Raw genomic sequence first — 24207 nt, 5'->3', positions numbered from 1 at the left:
CATAATCATAAGGAAAATCTTTTTTCTTGTTTATGCTTTACTTCATTTAGAGCTTCGTTTTGTCCAGCAACCGGCGACTGTTTCGTACCCAATAAACTTTTGGCATGATTTCCAAATTTTTTAACAATCTCTCTTATCGAAATAAAACTGTGCTTTAGCCTTAGAAAATACAAATTACTTTGAATATGTTCCCAATGATCTATTTTAGGATACATGCGTACCCTCAACATAGCAGATCGACTACCATTATTGGTATTCCACCAAAATCTATTCATGCAAATAAGATCTTCGAATCGATAACGAGGCCAAAGAAAACGTCTTATCTTTTGCCTTGTATCTACGATCAGATGTTCATTTTTTTTCATTAGACCTTGGTCATTTGGTATCTCTTGACTACTTAATCTTACACTCTCATCCAAATGGTTTTCCAGATTCAAAAGATTCAAAATTCGAAATTCTCTGCGACGTCTTGGAAGAAAAAGATCTTCGAAAATGAAAGAACTTGAAATCTTTTCATTTGTTCTTCGTCGTTGAGATCTATCAAAAAGATTGACATTAATCTTTTTCTTCTTTAGTTTGAATAAAAGACTTGCAATTTTATATACAAAGAATCGGTCATCAAAGTACCCCGGTACAAGTGGAATAGATCTTCGGGTTGCCTCGCAAAAAATTCTACGTATATCATTATGTTTCGGGAAGACACTTTTGAGATACAATACAGTATCCAATAATTCAAAGTCAAGATCTCCCTTTTCGGCATATGGAAAAACTAAGTTAGCTGCCGCAGTTTTGCTGCCTAATTTTTTCTTATCAAAAAAATGAGCCGCATGTTTGAACTTGTGAACCCAAGGAGTTAGCGGCAGTTTTTCGAGCTCGAATTTCATTCTCCAAGTATAAATATTTTTGGCCATTTCCCGATAGGCTAATTTGTCTTTTTCTAATTGTGGTTGTGGTTCCACTACTTCTTCTCCCCTAAGTTTCATCTCCTCCTTTAACTCTTCGTTCCTTGCAAGGCGTTTTGCCTCCCGTTGGAAGCGTTTCTGTTCTTTCAGATATTCAGTTTTGGCAGTTCTGAAATCTATCTCTTGTTCATCGGCTTTCTTGGGTTTGGTCTTGGTTTTGGAAGGTTTGTCTACTTCGTATGTCTCATCCAATTTTGATTTAACCCAGTCCCATGCTTTCTTATCACCCTATGACGCTTTATTAGCATCTTGTCTCAAAAAAATCTCCTTTATTGCTATTCAGACTTCTTCTTTTTCTCTATTGATTAGATCAATATTTCTTTTTGGATGATAAATATCACAGAGGTCTCGAACTAGAAAATCTCTCAATTTTTTTGATCTTTTCGAATTCGAAGATTTACGTTTCTGACTTAATGCGATCAATTTACGTCTCCTCTCTTCTCTTTTTTTCTCTTTTTCTTTTTCGGCAGCTATTTTTGCTAGTTGTCTAGCTCTCTGTTCCTTGAGAAATCTTTTCTTTGCTTCCCGCCTTCTTTGCTTCTTATTTATTTCATCTTCTACTTTGAATGCGCTTGTCAATCTATCGGCTTCTTCTGGAGAAGTGGCCGCCTCTAATTTTTTGCGCCGTGTTTCTCTTATTTGAAGTCTCTCCTCTTTTCATTTTCTTCGGGCCTCCTTAATTTCTTGTCGAGCCGCGGCTTTTCTTTGCCTTTCCTCTTCTTTCTTTCGAAGACTTTCTATAACGAAAGCATCAACATCAAAATCTTTTGGTATTTGGATTTCTCAAAATTTCCACATGTGTTTAATCTGTCTTCTTATGATATTCGGAGGAAAAACGTCACCAAGTTTGTTTGCTTTTTTATTTTTTTTCTAATATCTGAGAACAACCAGAATTGGAATTTGTAATATCGACTTTTCTTGTAATAGTTTTTTTTAGTTGCCGCGCAAAATTTATCGACAGTCATCTTTTTCTTTTTGGGTTTGGAAGAATCACAATTCTTTTTTTTCTTTTTGGAAGAAAAAAACTTTTTCCAAGAAGAATCATTTTTCTTCTTCTTCCTCTTCTTCTTCTTCTTGCAAAAACCAAGGTTTTGAAAATTAGTATAAGCTTGATAATCCGGTTCCGGTATATATTGAATTGCGGGTCCATGATTATTCTCTTTCATATGATCCAGATAACTATATGCCAAAATTTCATATCTGTGACGTTTGATCCGGTTCTTAAGTCGTGCCATAAAAGTGGCAAAGCGCTTCTCTCCCAAAAACGATGCAAATTCAGTCCATCCCAACCGGTTGCCAATAACATGTTTACGTTTTTTATTTCTGTGTGGAGCTATTCTATAGCCAGCACACCATTTTAACCATTGCTTCCAATGGTTAATCGTTAACTCTCCAGGATGCTTGCAATCCAATATTCCTTGTGAGCCCAAAAATTCTTTCACATTTTTTTTTATAAAAGGGGACAATGCTCTTGATTCTATCAGATCTTTGACATATAACCCTTTCATATTTCTTATTTCTTTCCATATTTGATGAAAAACGTACGCTTGGGAAATTTCTTTTCCTTGGCATTTGGATTCGACGTTTTTGCTAATTGGATGATTGCTATTGAATATTTTTTTAATTGTTTCAAAACTTCTACTCAATTGCATGCAAAATTTCAAATTTGACTCGATCATATTGAACATACTTATTTTGAGATCAATAAGGAGCAATTTCACCCTAAAATGAATAACTTTCATAAAAAACGGCAATTTCTTCCTGATGAAGCGAAGACTTTTCTTTTGTAAACACGAACGCCAAATTTTGATTTGAATCCACTCTTTTTTCAATTTGGATTTTATGTTAGGAGAAGGTTGATCCATTCTCTGTTTAAAATCAGCTTTCAATTTATTATAAATATCTAGATTGAAGCGATACTCCTCATTCATTTGGTTGATTCGATCATTCATTGTGATTGTCCAATCATCTGGATCTGGAAGATCCAAATTTTGTTCCATCTGAATTGAAAATGGTTCATCTTCTACTATTTCTAAAGAAAATTGAATATTAGACGTAGGCCTAGTCCGAATAGTTTTTATTTCTTTCCTAGTATATAGGTTGATTTTTTGCTCAAGCTTTTGCTCAACCTTTTCCTTTATCGCCTTTACCATCTTTTGTATTTCTTTTCCTATCTTTTGTATTTCTTTTCCTATCTTTTGTATTTCATTTAGAAATTCGCAGATAAGATTTATCAATTCGCGGATAGGTTCGATAATAGGTTTTGCCCGATCGGACGTATAATTCCAAATGCATTTGCCAATAGGTTCCCAAAAAGAAGGTACGTTTGGTGGATTACCAAAAGGTGATTCAATTTCTGTACCATAGATAGTTAAGTATCCTATTGTTTTTTTTTCAATCTCAACAGAATTAGGTTCATACCAAGGTTTTAAGCGAAAAGGATATACAATCTTGATTTGAATACCTTCTTTGATGTAATCTTTTAGGAACTTTTTTGGGACATCCAGGTCCATCAATTCATATCCATCATAATTACATTTGAGATATGATTCCTTTTCCATGATTTTCCAATCTTGCTCCCATTCGGGAACTTGAAACAGTAAAATACGACCAATATTTTTAGCTATTATCAAAGTAGGCAAATACAATCGTTTCCTTAAATACGTATGAGTAAACAAGAGAGCAGCTCTGACATAGTGAACCACTTCCCCGTCGAAGGTTTGCTGTGTTCGGCGGCGACGATCCTCTTTTCGTCTTTCGAGTCTTTCCAAAAATTGTTCGCAAATTCTTAAGGATCTCGGAGTTCTTCTCTTTTTTTCGTCCTTCTTAGGCACAGGTTTGTGATGTGATGACTTTTGAGTCATTGATCTTAGTCTCCCGAAAAGAATCGACTCTGGTCTCGGTATCCAATGGTTGATTGCTGAAACTTTTCGTCGTTGAAAACGGACAGCTCCTTTTACCAAATCTCGACAAAAATCTCCTTCATAAGGATAACTAAAGATGTATATATCTTTGGTTACAGGATCCTCTTCTTCATCCCCCCCATTGTCCGCTTCTTCTTGTTCAAGAGTTTCTTCTTCAAGAGCTAAAGGTTTAAACAACCCTTTTTTTGTTGTTTCTAAGGCCTTTGTTGTTTCTAAGGCCTCATTCTTTGGTTCTTCCTCCTCTTCTTTCTCCTGTTCTTCCTTTTCCTCGAGCCTCTCAAAGGGCTTTATAATTATTAACTGCCGAGCTTTTTTTGGGCAAACTTCGAGACAATCTTTGACAGCCATAGGGTCGTGAACTCCAGATACTAGGGTAGAGGGCAATTTAGGAACAACAAACCTGTTAAAATCTCAGATTCGAGGTTCGTAATCATCAAGACGGGTTTTTTCCTGTTCTATTAATTTTCTATAAAGAACATAAAGTTCATGAAAATCTGCGAAATCCCTCATATCTTGCTTAGATTGTTCTTTTTCAAAGAAATATTCATCAAGATGAATATTTGATTTATCGCTCTTATGTTCTTTATCCTTAGTATGTTCCTTATTAGAAGAAGGTGGATCCTCTTCTAAAATATCTGCGAAATTCTTCAGAATATCCTTCTCTGATATTTCAATATCCATAGATAATCGATAGTTTGATAATTCGTCCGAATTAATCAAAAAAAGTCGCTCATAAAGCAAAGCCTGCTCGGTAGGAAGAACACTAAGAAGCAATTCCCATTTGGTACCCGTAGTTTCAAGAAAAATATGCAACAAATAATTTGTTAACAATTTTTTCTCACAAGAAGCAATGTCTTTTTCTATTCTTTCCTTTAAAGGCGCCGAGACCAATGTGTTGAAAACATATTCTAATGAAGAGAAATTTTTAGGATAAATTTGATCATATTTCTTCTTTAAGTCCTCCAAAGTAGATTCATCTAACCATTTTCTTCTGTTCTGTTCTTCTAATAAGACCATACGAATTTTATCTATCCACCATTTTGAAATAAGTTTGATTCGCGGTTGAACGATTCTTTCTTTATTTTCTGGTCGAATTAAAGAAAATCGAAGAAGTCGGTTGGTAGAATCATCCTTCTTATTTGTAGAATCATGGTTCTTAGTGGTAGAACCCTGGTTCTTAGATTCTGACAGTTTCTCTTTTTGCTCTTTCAAGTATTCCTCCGAATAAAGCATCCAAGGCGACTTAAATTGAAATTGATTCATTGACCCACGGAATGGCCCGCTAAGTAAAGGATCATCAACTTCTGAAAGACGCTTTTTATCTTTTGTTTTTTTAAATCTTTTTCTCAAAATGAGTTCGATCCGGAAAAGAGTCATATAACAATGACTGTGAATTAAAAAATTGTTTAATAAGAGGAATTAAAAACGATTCGCATTCATACACATAAGAATTCCAAAGGAACAGGGAGAACGTATTTTCTCCCTGTGTAATCAGAGATTTCTGCAAATTTTCTTTACTAAAACTACATTCATGGAGAATCGATCGTAATAAATGCAAAGAAGGAGCATCTAGGATCCAGCGACGAAAAAGTCGAACCAAAATTTCCGGATGAATTGAATAGGGCACTCGTATATCTGATATATAATTGGAATGTGGTAATTTATCCTCCATAAAAGGAAATATGCAATGGATGGATCAGAGACTATTCCATCCATCCATTCCTTTTATGAAATGTTTTGATCGCATTGCGAACGAAACTTCCAAGACAATTGTAAACCCTTTTAGTATCGATTTAAAAGTATTCTTATTGTATTCAATGAATTGATTTGAATCGGAATTCCCGAATAAACTAATTGAATTATTCTGTTTACGTATTCGACGTATTGAACGTTTTACAGCCAGGAAACTCAAAAAATTAGAAACTAAAATTTCCATTGGTTCCTCGAAACCAAATCTATCTAAATGATGATCATGAGAAATTGCGTAAAGATCTTCCCGAAAAAAAAGCGGATATAAAAAGAATTGTTGCCAAGATCGATGTTTGTTTGAATTTCTTTGGAAGTCATCCATTTGTTTAAACCCCCGGACCCAAGAATAACCTGTTGGATTATTCAAGATAATACATGGTGCGATCTAGTTGGAACATAATAGAAAATGTCTATCAGATAGATCTTTTTCTTCGCATAGATCTTCATTCGTCATGAGGAAGAATGAAAATTTCTTATTTTGGCAGTCTGATCGCTCTCCTGACTCATGGAATAGAATTAACATGGTCAGTACACTATTTCTCTTACACATTTGTTTTCGAGTACTTAGGACTCATGGTGAATGTAGAAAACCCTAATTTACTACAGGAAAAAACTTCCTTTATCGGTTACTAAAAGGCTTTTAACTTCCGATTAGTAAAGGGAATTCCTCGTTGAAATGAACAAAGAGAAAAAGAGTCTTTGGTAATGCAAGAAAAGAAAAAGGGAAGGAGAAAAAGAGAAAATGAAATCTTCTTCCTTACAGTATTGTATAGTTCATAAATCACCCTCAAAGAGTAGTGTGATAAAGCATAAGAATTATCCTAATTATTTCTATTCAGTTTATTAAAAAGAGCTTCGGATCAATGGAAACTAAGAAAATTGATTCTTATAATAAATATAAATAAGAACTCCATTGCAGAGGGTATACCTAAGTAGCCATTTAAAAGCTATGGGAACGATGGAACCTGTGACTTCATAAGATCATATAGAAATCTTAATCATTCATTGGATAGGATGGCGAAATAAACCAATAAAGAATCAATTTCATTGGAGTCCGAAAAACCCAAATAACTTAGAGTTAATATTCGCCTGTAAGATACTTATTGGACATATAGAGGCATTTGTATCCTCATATTATATGAATAACTAATATGTGTAATGAGTCAATACTGATTGATTTCTAGGACCTCACTATTTATGATCCCATAGATTCTTCACAAGGAGCCGGATGAGAAGAAACTTTCATATCCGGTTCTGAAATAGAGATGGAATTCAAATAGTATTATATTATACAACCATCGACTAGAACCCAAAAAGAACGAAATTTTGTCACCAACATAGGGGAAGAATCAAGGGAATATCTTCTCGGGGTAATCGCATTTGTTTTGGTAGATTTGCTCTTCAGGCATTGGAACCTGTTTGGATCACATCTGGGCAGATAGAAGCAGGACGACGAGCAATTACTCGTTATGCCCGTCGCGGCGTTAAAATATGGATACGTATATTTCCTGACAAACCTATTAGAATGAGACCTGCAGAAATACGTATGGGTTCGGGGAAAGCTAAGGGATCTCCGGAATATTGGGTATCCATCGTCAAACCAGGTCGAATACTTTATGAAATAAGTGGAGTATCAGAGACTATAGCGAGAGCAGCTTTTCAAATCGTTGCATATAAAATGCCTATACATACTAAATTTATTACTAGTTCGCGTAAATAATGCCGAACCAAAGAGATATTTTTATTATAGCATCTATAATAGCTTCTGGTTTAGGAGGACAACCCGGCAAATAGATATCCACAGGAATTAACTTATCTACTCCGCGAACGGTACTATAAGAATCTGTACTAAACATTCCTCCTGTAATAGTACAGGCTCCCATAGCAATTACATATTTTGGTTCCGGCATTTGTTCATATAATCTCACTAAAGAAGGAGCCATTTTCATTGTAACAGTTCCGGCTGTTATAAGTAGATCGGCTTGCCTAGGACTGGATCTTGGCACCAAACCGTAACGATCAAAGTCGAATCGCGAACCTATTAATGAAGCAAATTCGATAAAACAACAACTAGTACCATAAAGGAGCGGCCATAGACTAGAAAGTCTCACCCAATTGGACAGATCGTTTAGAGTAGTGGAAATCACTGAATTTGGAGTTGCTTGATGAAGTAAAGATGATTCTATAGGATTTATCGCCGGCTTTAGATTTAGATAATTTTCTACTCGTCTTTTATCATTCCAAAATTTAGGGGTTAAGACCATTCCAATGCTCCTTTTCTCCATGCATAAACTAAACCAACAATTAAGATGATCACGAAAATAAAAGCTTCTATAAATGTAAATAGACCCAAAATATCAAACTCATAGCCCACGGATAGAGAAAGACTGTTTCCACATCAAAAACAATGAAAACTAAAGAAAACATATAATAGCGAATTCTAAATTGGATCCAAGTATCCCCCATTGGTTCTATACCTGATTCGTAACTAGTGGCTTTCTCCGGCCCTTTATTTATTGGAGCCAAACTTCTTGAAATTGAGAATGCCAGAATCGGAATAAGACTGGATATGAATAAATATATCCAAAAAGTATCATATTCAGAAAATAAAAACATAAATAGATGATTCCTGTTTTGTTTAAATAAATCAAATTCTTTTATTTGTTGTATTGTCCATTTATTAATCGCTTCTCTCCCCTCCCGAATGATTCATTATCATTTTTGTATATTAATTCAATGTTTCGTCTGTGACTTAACACGGAAATGAATAAAAGAATATTTTTTATTTAATACAAAAAAATTAGGAAATGGTTCGAACCCGTGCAATTCGGCAGACTTCACGTTGGTTCGTGTTGTAATGTGTTAATATGGTTTTGTAAGTTCTCTTAATAAGTTTATCATACCATTTGTTATAAAAATGGGTAAATGTACCTTTCCATTATGAACAGCAATGGTATGACCAATCATTGCGGGTATAATGGCAGATCTACGGGACCAGGTTACTATTATCTTCTTCTCTTTAATCATGTTTAGATTATCTATTTTACTTAAAAAATCATTAGATACAAAAGTATTTTTTATTAGTGAACGTGCCATGGTTAATTAATTACCTTTCTTTTTATTGATAGAAAATAAAAATGGATTTACAACTATTCCTATTTACGTCGACGAAGAATTGAAACATCGCTATATTTATTTCTCTTCCGACTTTTTCTTCCAAGTGCGCTATAGCCCCAAGGGGTCAAGGGTTTTTTTCTGCCAATTGGAGCTCTTCCTTCACCACCCCCATGAGGATGATCTGCAGCATTCATAACTATTCCTCTTACTTCAGGACGTTTACCCAGCCAACGTTTTGACCCAGCTTTACTTAAAGTTTGATTTTTCCATTTAACGTTGCCTACTTGTCCAATTGTTGCTGAGTAGTTCTCAGATATTAAACGAACCTCTCCAGATGGTAATCTTAATGTGGTCAATCGGCCTTCTTTTGCGATCAATTCTGCCACAGCACCCGCTGCTCTAGCTAATTGTCCGCCTTTTCCAACTTGTACTTCGACATTATGTATAGTCGTGCCTAAAGGTATATTGGTTGAAGTAGATCTTTAATTTGTCAAAATCCCTTCCCAAACTGTACAAGCCTCTCTCAGGGCATACAGCTTTCTGGATGTGAATAGAATATGATTATTATGAATCTATTTTATATAGAGGCTTAAGATGAAGGGCATACTTTCAATTCCTTATGTCCTTATTCTGTACATCCTAGGTTTCTTTATTCCATCATCTGGCTTATGTTATTTTTTCATGTAGCATTCAGAATGAATGACTTTATTAAATTACGTTAATGCTTTCGCATCTTCCGGATAACGTAGGAGGCATTTGAAATATCAATTTTTTTTGATAAAAAAACTATTTGTCACTGTTCAGCTTCGAATCTGCCTTTGACCATCAAATCAAATGTGAGTTACTTGTTTTTTTTCTTCAGAACAAGGGTTCCTTTACCTTAGTTGTTTCTGCTTCAGACAATAAAGTCTTCTCCATATTATCATATCTCTGGAGTCAATAATTAATTCAGAAACTATTGAACTCAATCACCCGCTGTTCTTTATCCTCAGTTTCCCTTTGGGATTGATCCCATCAAAGTATTTTAGTTGGATCAGTGATAGATTTTAAGGTTTTGCTGTAAACCCAATCGGTTATTTCCGATTACGTACAATTAATAATTCAAACCGCACTCAAAGGTAGGGCATTTCCCATTGATATGGGGGCTCTTGCACCGGAAATAATAGTATCTCCAATCATAATCCCTCTCGGATGCAAAATATATGTCTTTTTACCATTTCTATAGTGCACAAGACAGATAGATGCACTTCTATTAGGGTCACTCTCTATTGTTACAATTTTTCCCAGTATGTTTTTTTTTCATTCCGTCGAAAATCAATTTGACGATACAGACGCTTGTGACCTCCTCCTCTATGACGTATGGTAATAATTCCACTATTATTACGACCTTTCCCACAACGATGCCGGCCAGAAGTCAATTTCTTTTGTGGATGAGATTGGACTTTTTCATCAAAATTTGATAGAGATTTATCACGTGTGCCCGGAATCAAAGTCCTGTACGAACGGGTGTTCTTGTTTGACAATTCCAATAAGTTTCATTATTGAAGGAGAAGGAGTATTATGATTAATTTATTTAAGAAGTTTATAACTTTATTTAAAAGACTTATAAACTTAGTTTCTTATTTGCTTAGGTTAGTTTCTTATTTGCTTAGGGCATTGGTTTCTTTATTGAATTTGCTTATGTCATTAGTTTCTTATTTGCTTAGGGCATTGGTTTCTTTATTGAATTTGCTTATGTCATTAGTTTCTTATTTGCTTAGGTTAGTTTCTTATTTGCTTAGGGCATTGGTTTCTTTATTGAATTTGCTTATGTCATTAGTTTCTTATTTGCTTAAAGCATTTTTTACTTTATTTAAGAAGCTTATGGCATGGGTTACTTATTTATTTAAGAAGCTCATGGCATGGGTTACTTATTTATTTAAGAAGCTCATGGCATGGGTTACTTATTTATTTAAGAAGCTTATGGTATTGGTTACTTTTTTATTTAAGAAGCTTATGGCATGGGTTACTTATTTATTTTAAGTAAGAAGCTTTTTATTTTAAGTAAGATTATGGCATTGGTAAGTTCAGTTTAATTATTGAGAATTATAGAATTAATAAAAGAATACATACAAAAAGAAGGTATCAAAAAACAAAAGGCAAGCAAGTGAGCTTGAGGATTTCTCTTGCTTTTGGCAGGCATCCCCTACTACTGGGGGGCCTACTGGGCTATTAGCTCAGTGGTAGAGCGCGCCCCTGATAACTGCGTCGTTGTGCCTGGGCTGTGAAGGCTATCAGCCACATGGATAGTTCAATGTGCTCATCAACGCCTGACCCAGAGATGTGGATCATCCAAGGCACATTAGCATGGCGTACTCCTTCTGTTTGAACCAGGGTTGAAAACTGACTTTTTTTTACCAGGAGGATAGATGAGGTGATTAAGGTGAGATCGAATGTAGACCAAATTTTCTATTCATTCGTGGGATCTGGGCGGTCCTGGGCAGCCATGTATTTTGGCTACTTTTTTTCGAGAATCCATGCATATCTTATCAGTGTATGGAAGGCTATCTCTCGAGCACAGGCTGAAGTTCTTATTAATTAAGCCTAAATGTTAAAAAAACACCTAACAACACATCTTCACAGACCAAGAACTACGAGATCACCTTTTATTCTAGGGTGACGGAAGGATCATATCATTCAAATTCATGCTTTTTTCTTTGCGTAGGATGCGGGAAATATAGTAAGTATAGGTCCGGTCGGGAGAATTTTTCTTTCTCAACCTAAAATAGTGGATAGTTAAATATTAAGAGATTCATATCCAGCCAAAGTTATAGGAATTAGACCTAACACAATTCCGGATAACAAAACTTCAATCATATTTTTTTTATTATGAAAAAGAATAGGTAAGGGTTAATAGCTAATCTACATAGTACCTCAAATTGACTTGGAATCTCAATTCCTATTGAGGTTATTTTCTATTTCAAATAAGTTCTATACTGTTTAACCCAATGAATAAGACTGAGGTGAAAATAAGCAAAACTAATAAAAAACCAAAATAACTAATTATAGTAAGCATGGAAGAAATCAATAAAAAAAAAACAATGATTGATACATATTTTTGTCAGGCAATTACCTCAATTTATTCTTTAGGAGTAGAAAAAATAGTTTCAATAAATAGATACAAAGTTAGTATTGAATATCTGATAATGATGTTATCAACAAACATAGAAGGAATATACAATAAAAAGATATTCTATTATAAAAAAGTAAAAATGAAATCCCCACCTATAAAATAAATACCAATTGTGTAGTAATTTAATTAATGATCCTACTCCTTTTCTATATTAAGTAAAATTATATTGCTATGTTAGAAGCAGGCTAGCTATACTTAATATACTTCAAATATACCCTTGGTATCATATTGACAATCAAGCAAGGATTGTAGAAAATATCAGTAGTTTTCCATTTCCTGATCTCTTTCTTTCATGGGATCAATTTACCCTTGATTTTAGAATAATATAGGGAGCTTAGCATGTCTGGGAATACGGGAGAACGCGCTTTTGCTGACATTATTACTAGTATTCGATACTGGGTTATCCATAGCATTACTATACCTTCTCTATTCATTGCAGGTTGGTTATTTGTCAGTACGGGTTTAGCTTATGATGTATTCGGGAGTCCTCGGCCAAATGAGTATTTCACAGAAAGCCGGCAAGAGGTTCCATTAGTAACTGGTCGTTTCGATTCATTAGAGCAACTCGATGAATTTACTAGATCTCGATCTTTTTAGGAGGTATTAATGACTATAGATAGAAGCTATCCGATTTTTACAGTTAGATGGTTGGTCGTTCACGGGCTAGCTGTACCTACGGTTTTTTTCTTGGGATCAATATCAGCAATGCAGTTCATACAGCGATAAACTTTATTATAAACTAAATCACGGAGCTATTTATGACACAATCAAACCCAAATGAACAAAATGTTGAATTGAATCGTACTAGCCTCTATTGGGGGTTGTTACTTATTTTTGTACTTGCTGTTCTATTCTCTAATTACTTTTTCAATTAGGAACAGTAATAATCCTTTTTCTTACCCAATTGAATTTGGTGAGATCTAATATTTCTATGTATTATTATTTATGCCTCATGAATACTTTTTTAAAATGTGAAAGGAAATAATAAAAATGGGCGGAAGGATCCCTCTTTGGTTGATAGGTATTTTATCTGGTATTCTCGTTATTGTTTTAATAGGTTTTTTTTTTTACGGTTCTTACTCCGGCTTAGGTTCCTCCTTGTAGCGAAAAAACTGCCTTATATTATGATAAGAGATAGACAATGTAAGGAATACTATAAAAATTGAAGCAAAACTCTGAAAAGAGATAAAAAAGAGATAGAAAAGTGAAAACTTAAAAAATAAAGATAAGATCTTACCTTTCTTTGAACACAAAGAAGGGTAAGATTTTATCTTTACTTATTAAGTTTTTTTTATAAGTTATAAAATAAGCGAAAATAGCAAGCCAAGATTACTAGATTCTCTCCTTTCTTCTATTTGTTTATTTGTTTTGAATATGATAAATGAAGGTGAGAAAAGATAACATGCATATGAATATTGATTAATATTGAATATCGCGCATAACTAGGGAATTAACTCCAAAACTCCAAGTTTGTTCCGGAATCACTCATTATTAAAATAGGCAAATATTTATTTAATATCTCCTCATCCTTCACAATATATTCGAACAGAGGGAAGGGGAAAACGAAGGATTATGGAGAAGTATTACTTTATTGTTGCCATTTTGTATTTATTATACATTAATTGCATTAATCTAATCATTCATAAGATAGAGATTCAAATCTTTTATGCGCCTAAAAATTCATTTCGACCAATTGAACTTTCTCAAATTGTTTCTTTTTAAGAACCAGAAATATCTGTGCTAAAACGACAGATGCTAAGAATAATAAAAGACCTTGAACACGTAAAGGATCTTGAAGTACTATTTCTACATTTTCCTGACCAAATCCACCTACATTAGGGTTATTCGTTAACGATTGATCTACCTTGATTAATTCGCCTTCTGCAACAAGAAGTTCCGGTCCCGGAGGTACAAAGTCTACCACTTGTTGACCGTCCGATGGATTATCAATAGTTATTTGATATCCACCTTTTTCTTTACGTGCAATTTTACTTATTTTACCGGTTGCTGAAGCGTTGTACACTGTATTGTTGCTTTTGCTCCCATCGGGATAAATTTGTCCTCTTCCTCTATTACCACCTACATATATGGGATATTTCAGGAAGTGAGCTGTTTTATTAGTAGCGGGATTTGGTGAAAGGATGGGAAACACAATTTCACCATATTTTTGACCAGGAATAGGACCTATTATTAGAATATTTTTTTGATTGGGACGATAGCTCTGAAAATAAAGATCACCTATTTTTTCCTTAATCTCAGGAGAAATACGATCTGGAGGAGCTAATTCGAAACCTTCGGGTAAAATAAGAACAGCTCCTACATTTAAAGTTCCTTTCTTGCCATTAGCAAGAACTTGTTTTATTATAGCATCTATAATAGCTTCTGGTTTAGGAGGACAACCCGGCAAATAGATATCCACAGGAATTAACTTATCTACTCTGCGAACGGTACTATAAGAATCTGTACTAAACATTCCTCCTGTAATAGTACAGGCTCCCATAGCAATTACATATTTTGGTTCCGGCATTTGTTCATATAATCTCACTAAAGAAGGAGCCATTTTCATTGTAACAGTTCCGGCTGTTATAAGTAGATCGGCTTGCCTAGGACTGGATCTTGGCACCAAACCGTAACGATCAAAGTCGAATCGCGAACCTATTAATGAAGCAAATTCGATAAAACAACAACTAGTACCATAAAGGAGCGGCCATAGACTAGAAAGTCTCGCCCAATTGGACAGATCGTTTAGAGTAGTGGAAATCACTGAATTTGGAGTTGCTTGATGAAGTAAAGATGATTCTATAAGATTTATCGCCGGCTTTAGATTTAGATAATTTTCTACTCGTCTTTTATCATTCCAAAATTTGGGGGTTAAGACCATTCCAATGCTCCTTTTCTCCATGCATAAACTAAACCAACAATTAAGATGATCATGAAAATAAAAGCTTCTATAAATGTAAATAGACCCAAAATATCAAAACTCATAGCCCACGGATAGAGAAAGACTGTTTCCACATCAAAAACAATGAAAACTAAAGCAAACATATAATAGCGAATTCTAAATTGGATCCAAGTATCCCCCATTGGTTCTATACCTGATTCGTAACTAGTGGCTTTCTCCGGCCCTTTATTTATTGGAGCCAAACTTCTTGAAATTGAGAATGCCAGAATCGGAATAAGACTGGATATGAATAAATATATCCAAAAAGTATCATATTCAGAAAATAAAAACATAAATAGATGATTCCTGTTTTGTTTAAATAAATCAAATTCTTTTATTTGTTGTATTGTCCATTTATTAATCACTTCTCTCCCCTCCCGAATGATTCATTATCATTTTTGTATATTAATTCAATGTTTCGTCTGTGACTTAACACGGAAATGAATAAAAGAATATTTTTTATTTAATACAAAAAAATTAGGAAATGGTTCGAACCCGTGCAATTCGGCAGACTTCACGTTGGTTCGTGTTGTAACGTGTTAATATGGTTTGATGTAAGGGAATTTTATCTATTGAAATAAGGGAGCTTTCAGGGTCGTTGTTTCTAACGATGTGAGATGTGCTAACAAATTAAAAAGACAACCGAGTTCGATTAGAATATTGATTCTAATCGATAGGTATCGATCCACCCGTGGAATATATAAAATCTTTCATAAACAAAATAAAAGTGGATGTGCCCATATTTAGTTCGACACGATGTCCGATCTGTCCTTCTTTATAACAGAGATATTGAAGAATAAGAGTCTGCTCTGGATCGCAGTCGAAAGACTATTTATTCTATTATGAATAATTCCAAATTTTTTTATTTTCGTATTTCCTCTTTACTTTTTCTTTAATGATCTTCTGTATAAGTCGTCAGTTCCTTTAAATAGCAAATAAATTGGATGCTTTTTTTTTTATTTTCATTTCAAACTAGCATCGGATCGTAGGGACAATATGAGCGAGAAAACATAGAAGAGTTTTTTCATTGTATAGGGCTATACGGGCTCGAACCGTAGACCTTCTCGGTAGAACAGATCAAATTTCTTATTACCAAAATGATTTGAGCTGTTCCAAGAACCCAACATGCATTTTTATTGCATTGGGCTCTTTCATTAACTGATGGAAAAATCAGTTAGTCTGCCATTCTTTTTCGGAACAGATAATAAGATGGCTCCGTTTGCTTGAAACGAATCATTTTTCGGAAGCAATCCCAAAGTGCTTCAAAAGATTCCCTTGACGTAGGTCTGTCATGCTTAGACATAGATTCTCCAAATGGAGTCTCTCTCACCCCAAAATAAGAATATGAGACTTCATACACCTCAAAGTTCATAGAGCGAAAAGAAATTTTTTTTGAGATCCTCGTACGTATTATACTCATTATGTCTGACATTGAATGCCCCCGAGATTGACCATATCAACTAGATCCATAGTTCGAATCATACAACGAACTTCATCTTTGTCATGCTATTGTTCTCCTAATTCATAGAGTAAGACTAAAATCTATTTTATGAACCGAATGAATCAATAAACTCTTCTGAAAACCATTGGCGCACGTGTAAATGAGGTGCTCTACCTAGCTGAGCTATAGCCCTTCACAGTTTAGTCCTAAAAATAGACTAATAAAATAGATCACTTTCTGTCAAGATGATATTTGATTTAATCATTCTTAAGGGCATATTGTTTATATGTCTAATTATGCCTAGAATTTAGGTATGACTCAATAAAGAACCTACTTAACTCAGTGGTTAGAGTATCGTTTTCATACGGCGAGAGTCATTGGTTCAAATCCAATAGTAGGTAAAACTTATTTGCTCCGATTGAGTTGAGTAATAAATCGGAGCAAATAAGTTTTACTCGAATTTGAATAAAATAAATTCGTTAATAAAAAAGAAAAATTCATTCCATTTTATTCATTCCATTTTAAATAATGATAATGAATCCATTTTGAGATCATTATCGAAGTTGAACTTTACAAAGAAAGAGATTACTAAGTAAATTGAAGTTAGAACTCCAAAATGATTATTGACTGATCAACTCATTACAGAGCATTTGTGCTTTTTTAGGTTTTTTTTTTTTGCTAACAATTAACAATTGGAATCAATATCCTATTTATTATTTATGAGAACCAATCCTTTTATTTTTGGAGTTTCTGCACTTGTCGAAAAGAAGGCAGGACGTATTGCTCAGATCATCGGCCCAGTACTAGATGTATCTTTCCCTCCAGGTAATATGCCTAGAATTTACAATTCTTTGATAGTTAAAGATAACGATACAACTGGTCAACCAATAAGTGTGACTTGTGAGGTACAACAATTATTAGGAAATAATAAAGTTAGAGCTGTCGCTATGAGTGCTACAGACGGTTTGATGAGAGGAATGAAAGTAATTGATACAGGAGGGCCACTTAGTGTTCCAGTTGGTGAAACTACTCTCGGGAGAATTTTTAATGTTCTTGGGGAACCCGTGGATAACTTAGGTCCTGTAGATGCTCTCACAACATCTCCTATTCATAGATCTGCTCCTGCCTTTACACAGTTGGATACCAAATTTTCAATCTTTGAAACAGGCATTAAAGTGGTGGATCTTTTAGCTCCTTATCGCCGTGGGGGAAAAATTGGATTATTCGGGGGAGCTGGAGTAGGTAAAACAGTCTTGATTATGGAATTAATCAACAACATTGCTAAGGCTCATGGAGGGGTTTTTGTGTTTGGTGGAGTAGGAGAACGTACCCGTGAAGGAAATGATCTTTACAAGGAGATGAAAGAATCGGGAGTCATTAATGAACAAAATATATCCGAATCCAAAGTAGCTCTGGTTTATGGTCAGATGAATGAACCACCAGGAGCTCGTATGAGAGTAGGTTTAACTGCTTTAACTATGGCTGAATATTTCCGAGATGTCAATAAACAAGATGTACTTCTATTTATTGACAATATCTTCCGTTTTGTCCAAGCAGGATCAGAGGTATCCGCATTATTAGGTAGAATGCCTTCCGCAGTGGGTTATCAGCCAACTCTTAGCACGGAAATGGGTTCTTTACAAGAGAGAATAACTTCTACGAAAGAAGGATCTATAACCTCCATTCAAGCAGTTTATGTACCTGCAGATGACTTGACTGATCCCGCTCCTGCTACAACATTTGCACATTTAGATGCTACTACTGTACTATCGAGAGGATTAGCTGCCAAGGGCATCTACCCAGCGGTAGATCCGCTAGATTCCACATCAACTATGCTCCAACCTTCGATTGTAGGCAAAGAACATTATGAAACTGCGCAAGGAGTTAAACAAACTTTGCAACGTTATAAGGAACTTCAAGATATTATAGCTATTCTTGGATTAGACGAATTATCAGAAGACGATCGTTTAATCGTGGCAAGAGCAAGAAAAATTGAACGGTTTTTGTCACAACCCTTTTTTGTAGCGGAGGTATTTACCGGTTCCCCCGATAAATATGTGAGTCTAATAGAGACAATTAGAGGTTTTCAAATGATCCTTTCCGGAGAATTAGATGGTCTACCCGAACAGTCTTTTTATTTGGTAGGTAACATTGATGAAGCTACCGCAAAGGCTATGAACTTAAAAGAAATTTAAAGAAAAAAAAAAAATGAACCTAAATCTTCGTGTACTCACTCCCAATCGAGTTGTTTGGGATTCAGAAGTTCAAGAAATAATAATTACTACCAATAGTGGTCAAATGGGTGTATTACCCAATCATATTGCAATTGTAACAGCTTTGGATATAGGAGTCATGAAAATACGACTCAATGCCTAGTGGTCCACTATGGCTTTGATGGGTGGTTTTGCCAAAATAGACAATGATGAAATCACATTATTGGTAAATAATGCAGAAAGAGGTATTGATATAGATCTTCAAGAGGCTCAGGAAAGTTTTAGACTAGCGAAAGCTGATCGTGCGCGAGCTGAAGGCAAGAGACAAGCAATCGAGGCTGATGTGGCTCTCAAAAGAGCTAGAACACGACTAGAGGCTGCTGATGCAATTTTATTAAGATAAAGAATTAATCTACGAAATTGTAAGTAAATAGATTCCAATCCTAAGGAAGTCTTTAACTGTCTTAGCCAATAACTAGGCACATTTCCACCTATGCCCATGCCGTCTGCTATTGCAATTTTTTTATTTTATTCTTCGCCTAAAGTGAAGAAATCTATCACATTTCACTATCACATTTCACTATTAATAATAGATTTCACTATTAATAATAGAAATTAATAATAGAATAAATTGGAATTGCCGAAAGGTCCTCAGGTCAAACTAAGAAATTGGGTTGCATCATACATACAAAACATGATACAATATAACTTGAATGAAAGAAAAAAAAACCTTTTTGACAATAGAGGCTACAAAATGAGTATTTTGCACAAAAAATTTTTGTAATACAATACAAAAGGGATTCTTTACATTCGACACCCAGGTCGAGTAGACCTTGTTCTTGTAAGAGCTATTAACCAATAAATCATAGGGAGGGACTTATTTATGTCACCAAAAACAGAGACTAAAGCAAGTGTCGGATTCAAAGCGGGTGTTAAAGATTACAGATTGACTTATTATACTCCGGAATATCAGACCAAAGATACTGATATCTTGGCAGCATTCCGAGTCACTCCTCAACCTGGAGTGCCCCCTGAAGAAGCGGGAGCAGCAGTAGCTGCCGAATCTTCCACTGGTACGTGGACCACTGTTTGGACCGATGGTCTTACCAGTCTTGATCACTACAAGGGGCGATGCTATGATATTGAACCCGTTCCTGGAGAAGAAACTCAATTTATTGCCTATGTAGCTTACCCTTTAGACCTTTTTGAAGAAGGCTCTGTGACTAACCTGTTTACTTCTATTGTAGGTAATGTATTTGGATTCAAAGCTTTACGGGCTCTACGTCTGGAAGATTTACGAATTCCTCCTGCTTATTCAAAAACTTTTCAAGGCCCACCATATGGTATTCAAGTAGAAAGAGATAAATTAAACAAATATGGTCGTCCTTTATTGGGATGTACTATCAAACCAAAATTGGGTCTATCTGCCAAGAATTATGGTAGAGCGGTTTATGAATGTCTCCGTGGTGGACTTGATTTTACCAAGGATGATGAAAACGTTAATTCCCAGCCATTTATGCGCTGGAGAGATCGTTTCTGCTTTTGTGCAGAAGCAATTTATAAAGCTCAGGCTGAGACAGGTGAGATTAAGGGACATTACCTGAATGCGACTGCAGGTACATGTGAAGAAATGATGAAAAGAGTAGTATTCGCTAGAGAATTGGGAGTTCCTATAGTCATGCATGACTATCTGACTGGAGGTTTTACGAAAAATACTTTGTTGGCTCATTATTGCCGAGATAACGGCCTACTTCTTCACATTCACCGCGCAATGCACGCAGTTATTGACAGACAAAGAAATCATGGTATGCACTTCCGTGTACTGGCTAAAGCACTACGTATGTCTGGTGGAGATCATATTCATGCTGGTACTGTAGTAGGTAAACTTGAAGGAGAACGAGAAGTCACTTTGGGTTTTGTTAATCTATTGCGTGATGATTTTATTGAAAAAGACCGAAGTCGTGGTATTTATTTCACTCAAGATTGGGTCTCTATGCCGGGTGTTATGCCTGTAGCTTCAGGAGGTATTCACGTTTGGCATATGCCTGCTTTGACCGAGATCTTTGGAGATGATTCCATATTACAGTTTGGTGGAGGGACTTTGGGGCACCCTTGGGGAAATGCACCTGGTGCAGTGGCTAATCGGGTCGCTTTAGAAGTAGATGAAGAAGGAATTGTGAAAGCCGATGTCCCTTTTAGGAGAGCAGAATCCAAATATAGTGTTGAACAAGTAGGTGTACCTGTTGAATTCTATGGTGGTGAACTTGATGGAGTTAGTTTTGGTGATCCTGCTATAGTCAAAAAATATGCTAGACGTGCACAATTAGGTGAAATTTTTGAATTAGATCGTGCTACTTTGAAATCGGATGGTGTTTTTCGGAGTAGTCCAAGGGGTTGGTTTACTTTTGGGCATGCTACATTTGCCCTTCTTTTCTTTTTTGGGCATATTTGGCATGGTGCTAGAACTCTATTCAGAGATTTTTTTGCCGGTATTGATCCGGATTTGGATGCTCAAGTAGAATTTGGGGCATTCCAAAAATTGGGAGATCCAACTACTAAAAGACAAGTGGTATAATATGGTATTACTCCGCTTGTTAATGCAATATTGAGAATTTGCATCTCAGGAAAATCTTCTGCTTTTGATTTCACCTTTTTCAAAATGTTGTAATTAGTACGAAAGCTATCTCTATTAATTATAAATTACGATCGAATTTATGGAAGCATTGGTTTATACATTCCTTTTGGTATCGACCTTAGGGATCATTTTTTTCGCTATTTTCTTCCGGGAACCCCCCAAAGTTCCCGATAAAGGGGGAAAATAATTGACTATTTTTCTAATCCTTTTTCTTACTTAAAGAAAAAAAAAAGATCTTCCCGATCGGGAAGGTCTTTATTTCTTTTTCAACTAGTCCTCGTGCTCTTCAAAAGGATCTCGAAGTTGTTCAGAAGGTTGTCCAAAGGCGGTGTATAGGGCATAACCGGTAAAGCTAACAAGTAAACAAGATATGGAGATAGCGACTAAGGTTGCAGTTTCCATTGGTAGGTAATCCTATGTATGTATATGTACATAATAGTATACAAAGTTAATTAAATCTCAACTAATACTCTTTTTTTATGGCTACACAGACCATTGATGATACTTCCAGAACCGGACCATTACAAACTACTGTAGGAAATTATTTAAAACCACTTAATACAGAATCTGGCAAAGTTGCTCCCGGATGGGGAACTACTCCTTTTATGGGCATTGCAATGGCTCTATTCGCAATATTTTTATCTATTATCTTGGAGATTTATAATTCTTCCATTTTATTAGACGGAATTCCAGTTAGTTGGGTCTAGAAAAACTACAAAATATACCCGGATCCCGAGCAAAAAGAAAAAAGAACTAAAGAAAAGAAGAATGTTAAATAGCTTCTATTTTTAGGTTATGATGTTCTGGTAGTTTGATCGTGTAATTTCTTTTAATTTAAGGATTTTTGGAATTATGGGTGTGCGACTTGTTATAAATTGATCTCTATTCTAGTACAGAAAACGGGTCTGTTGTCTTTATAAAATAAAGATGGTTCTCCTACCTCGTTAGATATTGCTCTAATAATGAATATCCGGAGCACGAGGTATATAATTCAATAAAATCTGAACTATGGTTTATGTTTGTTTTTAAGACCTCGTGACCAAGCTTCTCAATAATTTGAAAAATCTATCTTCTTCTTTATACCGATGCTCACCAAAGAATGAGATAGTATTCCATTTTGATTAGTTAGTTTAGTAAGTAACAATGAAATGCAAAGGTTATAACCCATAAAACCTTTTGAGTAATTTGAAAAGAAAAATCATCGGGGTAAAATGAAAATCTGGGGTTTAGATTCATCTATTGAGTTGAGATCTCGACAAGATAATTCCTATGGATCGTCTATACTAGGTGTTCTCTAAGTGATTTATCTCATATCACGAATAGGATAAAAGATCGTTCAAAAGGCCTATAGCGATTTATTTCGCATAAGAATGAGCCAACTTGAAATTTGAGCATTAATCACTATGACATTTTTTTTTCTTGTTATTGAAGGAAATCATGGATTATTCTTAATCCTCTTCCTTCATACAAAGAAATGAAATATCTATCAAATATTTTTTCTTTTCTTTTTTTTTTTTTTTTACAAGCCATGTACTTTGTTCAAAAAAGTTTTTTATTTGAGTGTTCTTGTTTAAGCCGTATGAAAAGAAATTTTCATATATAGTTTTCAGAGGGGGGACTTGAGTTTACCTATCTCAATAAAGTATACGATTGGTTCGAAGAGCGTCTTGAGATTCAGGCGATTGCAGATGATATCACTAGTAAATATGTTCCTCCTCATGTGAATATATTTTATTGTCTAGGGGGAATCACACTGACTTCTTTTTTGGTACAAGTAGCTACCGGTTTTGCTATGACTTTTTACTATCGCCCCACCGTTCTAGAAGCTTTTGCCTCTATTCAATACATAATGACTGAAGTGAACTTTGGCTGGCTAATTCGATCGGTCCATCGGTGGTCGGCAAGTATGATGGTTTTAATGATGATTTTACATGTATTTCGCGTTTATTTAACAGGTGGATTCAAAAAACCTCGCGAATTAACTTGGGTTACGGGTGTAATTCTAGCCGTATTAACCGTATCTTTCGGTGTAACCGGTTATTCTTTGCCATGGGATCAAATTGGTTATTGGGCAGTCAAAATTGTGACCGGTGTGCCTGAGGCCATTCCGTTAATAGGAACTCCTTTGGTAGAGTTATTACGCGGAAGTGCTAGTGTGGGCCAATCGACCTTAACTCGTTTTTATAGTTTACACACTTTCATATTACCCCTTCTTACTGTTGTATTTATGTTAATGCATTTTCTAATGATCCGCAAACAAGGTATTTCAGGTCCTTTATAAAAAGGAAATCTACATTTTGAATCAGTATTGAAAACCTATTGCACGTAGGGAGTTATTTCTTTGTTTCTTTCAGTCATTAATAACTTAATTTTTTTAAGATAATAATATATGGAAATAGCACTCATAAAGAGTCCTATTGAAACCAATAAATAGGAGCCTGCTTGCCACCCACACCAGAATAGATAAAGTTTTCCAAAAAAACCTGCTAATGGAGGAATCCCTCCTAGCGATAGCAGACATAAAGATAAAGACAAAGCTGAAAAAGGGTCTTTCGCGTATAATCCTACATAATCCCGAATGTTATTTGTTCCTGTACGTAGACTGAATAATATAATACAAGCAAAAGTTCCTAAATTCATAAAAATATAGAGTAGCATATAAGTTATCACACTTGCATATCCGTTATTTGGGTCTTTATCAATTATTCCAATAAGGATATATCCAATTTGACCTATCGATGAATATGCAAGCATACGTTTTATACTTGTTTGAGTAATAGCAATTAAATTTCCTAATATCATGCTAAGAATAGCTAATATTTCCAAAAGAAGATGCCATTCGTTCAATGAAAAATAAAAAATAATATCGAAAATTCTAGTGACTAAAGCTGAAGCAGCTACTTTTGAAATAACAGAAATAAAAGCAACGACTGGAGTGGGGGAGTTAGAGTCGAAAAGAGGAATTCTCCCTTCTCTCATTCAGAACCGTGCATGAGACTTTCTTCTTGCACGGCTCCTAAGTGATAAAAAAATTTGCAGAATCATTTGATTCT

The 24207-nt window shown here is 35.1% G+C and overlaps 1 protein-coding gene across 1 annotated transcript; it reads left to right on the top strand.

Moving 5' to 3' along the window:
* The first annotated feature begins 19334 nt into the window (after positions 1-19334).
* LOC149551230 (uncharacterized) lies at positions 19335-23435 on the top strand. The gene is made up of 3 exons (XM_089790069.1): positions 19335-21088; positions 21646-21846; positions 22758-23435. The coding sequence occupies exons 1-3, from the start codon at positions 19403-19405 to the stop codon at positions 23433-23435; spliced, it is 2565 nt and encodes an 854-aa protein (XP_089646195.1). The 5' UTR covers positions 19335-19402.
* The last annotated feature ends 772 nt before the right edge of the window (positions 23436-24207 follow it).

The sequence above is a fragment of the Cupressus sempervirens genome, chromosome 6, assembly GCF_028749045.1.
Source record: "Cupressus sempervirens isolate cs-2001-9-10 chromosome 6, ASM2874904v1, whole genome shotgun sequence".
In the NCBI taxonomy this organism is placed as follows: Eukaryota; Viridiplantae; Streptophyta; class Pinopsida; order Cupressales; family Cupressaceae; genus Cupressus; species Cupressus sempervirens.
Note: the sequence above shows the minus strand (reverse complement) of the source record. Positions and strands in the feature narration are given on the sequence as shown.

What these genes read in the sequence shown, in the direction of transcription:
- LOC149551230 (XM_089790069.1), top strand. Translation starts at nt 19,403, where the DNA reads ATGTCACCAAAAACAGAGACTAAAGCAAGTGTCGGATTCAAAGCGGGT. An exon ending in CAACTACTAAAAGACAAGTG is followed by an intron (nt 21,089 to 21,645) that starts GTATAATATGGT and finishes ATGGCTACACAG; the next exon opens with ACCATTGATGATACTTCCAG. An exon ending in TTTTATTAGACGGAATTCCA is followed by an intron (nt 21,847 to 22,757) that starts GTTAGTTGGGTC and finishes TTTCATATATAG; the next exon opens with TTTTCAGAGGGGGGACTTGA.